At 44.3% G+C, this 5,050-nt stretch overlaps 1 protein-coding gene across 2 annotated transcripts in view; it reads right to left on the reverse strand.

The window, feature by feature from the left end:
* The window catches only part of EIF4ENIF1 (eukaryotic translation initiation factor 4E nuclear import factor 1), a 43,728-nt gene extending 38,713 nt beyond the window's left edge, over positions 1–5,015 (reverse strand). For both annotated transcript variants that reach the window (XM_019506825.1, XM_019506824.1), the window contains exons 1-2: positions 4,915–5,015; positions 4,361–4,487 (exon numbers count right to left, since the gene is read on the reverse strand). In XM_019506825.1, the coding sequence (XP_019362370.1) occupies positions 4,361–4,459 (99 nt within the window). In that variant the 5' untranslated portion in view covers positions 4,460–4,487; positions 4,915–5,015. The remainder of the gene's footprint in view (positions 1–4,360; positions 4,488–4,914) is intronic.
* Between the last annotated feature and the right edge of the window lie 35 nt (positions 5,016–5,050).

Consider the following 5,050-nt stretch of genomic DNA (forward strand, 5'->3'; position numbering starts at 1 on the left):
CAAGGAAAATTTTAAAGCTGCCATTTAAGAATGAAGGTGTATGAAATGCTATATATCCACTTAGGATTCTGGAAAAATAAATGTTAATGAAAAATCATGAGCACAGCACTAGCAGTGCTGCTCTCTGAACTACTCTTTGCTTTATTTAAACAGAACCGCCCCAAAAATTAGAAATGTCAGACCCAGGCACTATTTAAATAAAAGCAATACCTGTGGGCTAGAACATCTTAAAAAGCTACACTACTAACATTAATATTTCTCCCCAAAACTTTGGTTTCGTTTTATTTCAATCCGAGAAAGAGTAAAACCTGCACAAGTGTTACATTTGAGATTTGGCCAACAGATCTTTTGTTTTTTCTGCCAAGAGTTTGTTGCAAAGATGACGCACTCTTTACCTCAGTGAACTATTGCAAAACCAGTGCCATCAGTAAGTAGACAAGTATTATCCCAGTGTCAATTATTAAAATGGGGATGGGCTGGGATTAGAGTACTGGCATTCTTAACTCACCACTGGAAACATAGTTACTTAAGTTGATCTTCTAGGATAGAAATACATTTACGAGCAATGTAGCACTAGGTAAAATAAGTGCCCAATTAAAATTCTCCCTTTTACTGTTAAGAGTTCAAAAAGTGTTTCAGTAACTCAGCATACCTTCCAAATAGTTACTTTTCAAATACACTAGTGATTTAGGTATAATTCATTCTAATTTGCCATTTTTAAGTTATGGTCTGAACATCATAACAAGTGTTTTAGATAACCATGTCCTTTTCTGTGACAAACTGTGGTCAGCTGATGAGTGACCAAGAGAGAGACCTTTACTTCCAAGGCTATTCATATGGAGTGTTGAGCATATAGGATCCCTTTATACTAGAAGGTGCACTGATACAGGATCAGTACTGATATAAAGAAAGTTGTCTATATCAGTTCGATGGGGCTGATAGCTGGGCAATAAATGGTTGTGCTGTGCTGCGGCTGTGCACAGAGCAGAGCCAGCAGTGCAGAGAGCTGCCTCCAGCTGGTAAGTTGGAAGAGGGGGGTGGGGGCAGGAAGGGGCATGGGTGGGCAGATCAATGTCCCCCACCGTGAGGGAGGGCATGGGGCAGCCGCTGCCCAGGCGGGCCGGGGGGGAAACAGGACAGAGGCATGGCTTATGGGGTGGGGACAGCTCCCACTACTGCTTGCACCCTGGGGATGTGTCCCGAGACACATCCCCCAGAGCAGGGCTGGCTGCAGCTGTGGGGTGGAGCCAGAGCTGCACAGGGCTTTTCTTGCCAGGGGCTGGGCTTGGAACAGGCTCTGGCAGTGCTGGGAGAAGGCTGCAGCCACCACAAATTTAGATGCAACTCCACTCCTAGCCCCATGCTGCCACCTGCCACAGCTGTGGCTTTTCCCAGTGCTTGGGTGGAGGTGGGGCATTCAGCCAGAGTTGTGCCAGCTCCACCCTGCAGCTGCAGCCCACCCCATGCAGATCTGGGGGCATACAGTCCCCCTGCACTCACAGGGTGCAAGCAGTGGTGGGAACCACCCTTACTGCATGAGCTGTGCCTCCGTCCCATGCCCCCCCTGCCCCAGCTGGGCAATGCCTTCTCCTGCCCCCTCCCTCACTGCAGGGGATGTTGATCTGACCCCCTCCCCACACCCCTTCCCTTCTACCACACTTGACTTACCAGCTGGAGGCAGCTGTATTGATATCTGTATCAGCCCCCAAAATCTATTGGTGCACCCCTATTTTGTACTCCTGGCTTCCAAGAGAAGCCAGCTCACATAGCACCATAGCAGCCACACATGGACATGATGCTTCATTTAAATGCTCTTTTACTCCACTAAAAGTGCATAACCACTTGTGGCTTGCAAGGAATGCATTTCATAATAAATCAAGCAATTTGTAGTTTTATCAGCCACCAGAGGGAGCACATAAAAGACAAAATAGCAGAAAACAAAAGTTCAAAATCACTTATGACTACAAAGTTCAAGAGCAATCATTCTTTCTGAGGGAGATACCTACTATGAACTATACAAATGACCCCTGGTTTGGGAGAGAGACATACTTGTGATTCTGTACTTCTCTACCAAATTAGATTAAACCGTCTTAAACCAGTCATTTTACTTCAACCACAATCCCACTGTTTATCAAGACAGCATATTTACCTTCTCTCAGTGGTAAAGATTACATGCACAACAATTTGGATACCTTAAAAAAAAGTGGTTAGGACAACAAGTATATAAGCCTGGAACTGGTCACCTTTTGAAATGACTTTAGTCAAAGTTAGTTTCATGGCATAAACCAACTGACTTCCCATATGACATTACATGTTTCCGCAACAACACTTGGCATAACATCCTGGGATTATTATTTAAATGTGAAGTTACAGCTAGGACAGTCAAGTCTCCAAATCAGTAGCAAGTGTTTTGGACTACCAGTAGCTCACAAACTAGCTTGAAACCTGTTGAACCTAATCAAGTTGGATTAATTTTCAGTATTGATTTAAAGAGACCCTATAGTCTATTAGATCATAGAATTAACACACTACTTGAAGCCCAGTAACAGCTATAGTTGCTTAAAATGGGCATGTTTCCTTACTTTGAGGACAGCATTCAACATCCACTAAAAAACTTAAAATTAAAAAATCAGCAAGACTAGAAGTATTATGCTACTAGTTCAACTACACAGTCAAAGGATAACACCACAAATTAAAAAAAGAAAAAAGAGAAACTGAATCAGTTCCATTTTTCTTATTCTCTATGCTGGGAAAGTGCTCTTAGGAAAAGAGAAGCTGAATAGTAGGCCACTAGTGTTCCCATTACCACAGCATGAGACCAACCCATAAATCTCGCTGCCAGTGGCAGCAGTAGTGAAAGGAAAGTTACACCCGTTCAGTTTTCAGGCAAGAAGCACCTCACAAGAGCAGCAGCTCCATCACACTATGTTCACTGCATCAACAAGAACAAAGTAGCAGTGATGCAGAACCCCTATAAAAGTTTTTGAAAACAAAAATAAATCTGAAGAAATGGTACCTATTGGCAGAACTAAAAAGCATAAAAGGGCAATAGGAAGATAGACAAACTTTAACAACTTAATTTTTAGACCATTATCTAGGGCAGGGGTTCCCAGTTCTTTTCTTATTGCATACCCCATTACAGATTTACCAGCTGCCTGCTTAAGTTTTATATTTTAACCCCTCCCATGCCAATTATTATAATAAAAATTAAATCCACCATAACACTACATCCTGCATATCCCCGGGGTGCGAGGGAGAGGGAACAAACCATGCGCACATCACCAGTTTCATGTTTTAGTTATTAAAAAGCAAACAAACTCAGTCTTCACTCCTAGTTAGCTGAGAACATCTACAGCCACTTTGCAGATTAGTATAAAACCTGTCTGCTTATGTTAGTTTTCAGGAAAATCATGAAGTCTGAATTCAAGTAACATACTGGGTAACTTTTAAAAAGTGAATTAATCACTTGTCCTTTCTAAAATTCCATGTTTGTTTCTTAAATGTATTTGTTCATTAAATTATTTGTTCCAATATACTGCATTTAAAAACATATGCTCCCTACAGCAAGGAATGTCTTGTGTGTGTTTGCACAGCTTTCAGATGAAAACCTAAACACTGTTAAATTTCCTCACCACCTCATTCTGCAAGACAGAGCAGTGTTATCCTTAGAAGTGTACTACTAACTTATTGTACATTTGCTGTAATGGTATAAAGTTTTTCCAACTCTTGCATAATTTAGAACCAATAAATATTTTGGTTCTCACCATGCTTTTAATGTTGTGACTACAGTTTAAGAACATGCCTTCCTATATTTCAACTTCTAAATACATTAACATCTTTTGTACAAGACCAAGGCTCATACCCCACATCTAAAACACGAGCTCCATAACTTTGTAAGCACAGCAGCACTTAGATGTGCCACCCATATCTGATGCAACTCTGAAGAGAACTGGATATTCCAGAGACACTCTGCCATCTGCACATTCCTACCAATCCTCTCTTGTATATTTACATTAACATATAGTTAAAGGCATCATCCTATATTAACATTTTAAAGGTTTGTTAGAAAAACCAAACATAGGCTTTAACTTGATGAGCACATTACGAGATGTTCAGAAACCTTCTACTGTGCTGAAGCCATAGGGATTCTGTATCTACAACACGAGACTTATTTTTTTTTTTTTAAATGTTGTTAGCAAATATTAGACCTTCTTCTATCCTAGTTTAAGCATGGACATGTCTAGAGTTGTCCCCTACCCCGCAAGCAACTGCACTTAAATTTTACACAAGTTTCACCTCCTACTTGATTTCATGGGTACCAACATCACATTCCCCCTCTAAAGAAATGAGGCAAGCTTACTTTTGTGTAACGATGAGGGTATTTTGCTGCCGTTACTCTATTCAAGTCAAGGAAAGCATCCCCATTTTCAGTTTCTGCTATGCCTCCTCGTTTATCCATGGCTATTTCAAAGCCTCTGACTAGGGACCTGCTTGGGAAGGGGAGGGGGGGAGAAAAAGGAGGCATCAGAAGTCAGGAGTAGTACAGGCTACAAAAGCATGTGCAGAAGCTGTCACTGGATTAGAGGTGCTCGCAGCAGAGCACGCTGGATGTTGCTGCCAGGCCAGGTGTCCAAGGGGTCACACAACCACCCCCGAGCACTGGGAGGGCGGCAGCTGCGCTTGCTCTTCGAGCAGACGCTGCTCGGTTGTTGAGGAGCTCGAGCACAACGGGGATTAAGCCGCTACCACAGGGGCAGGACCAACAGCGGGGGAGGGAGGCGCCCGGAGGCGGAAGCCCTGGCAGGACAAGGGGCCGCAGAGACAGGACCCCGCGAAGCGCCAGCCCAGCCCCTGGCCCCAGCCGCAGCGGGACCCCGTGCAGTAACTCAATGGATCCCCCAACCCCGTACTCACCGGCCGGAAGGCGGCGGCCCCGCCACAGTGCTCGGCCCCAGCAAAGGCCGCGCCGTCGCCTGCGGCGTCTCCCGGCCCCCACGGCCGGCTCGGCTCGGCTCCCCTCCGGCTCCACCCCCACCCGCGCCCGGCGGCG

This window comes from Gavialis gangeticus, unplaced genomic scaffold, assembly GCF_001723915.1.
Source record: "Gavialis gangeticus isolate Ggan-Ray unplaced genomic scaffold, GavGan_comp1, whole genome shotgun sequence".
In the NCBI taxonomy this organism is placed as follows: Eukaryota; Metazoa; Chordata; order Crocodylia; family Gavialidae; genus Gavialis; species Gavialis gangeticus.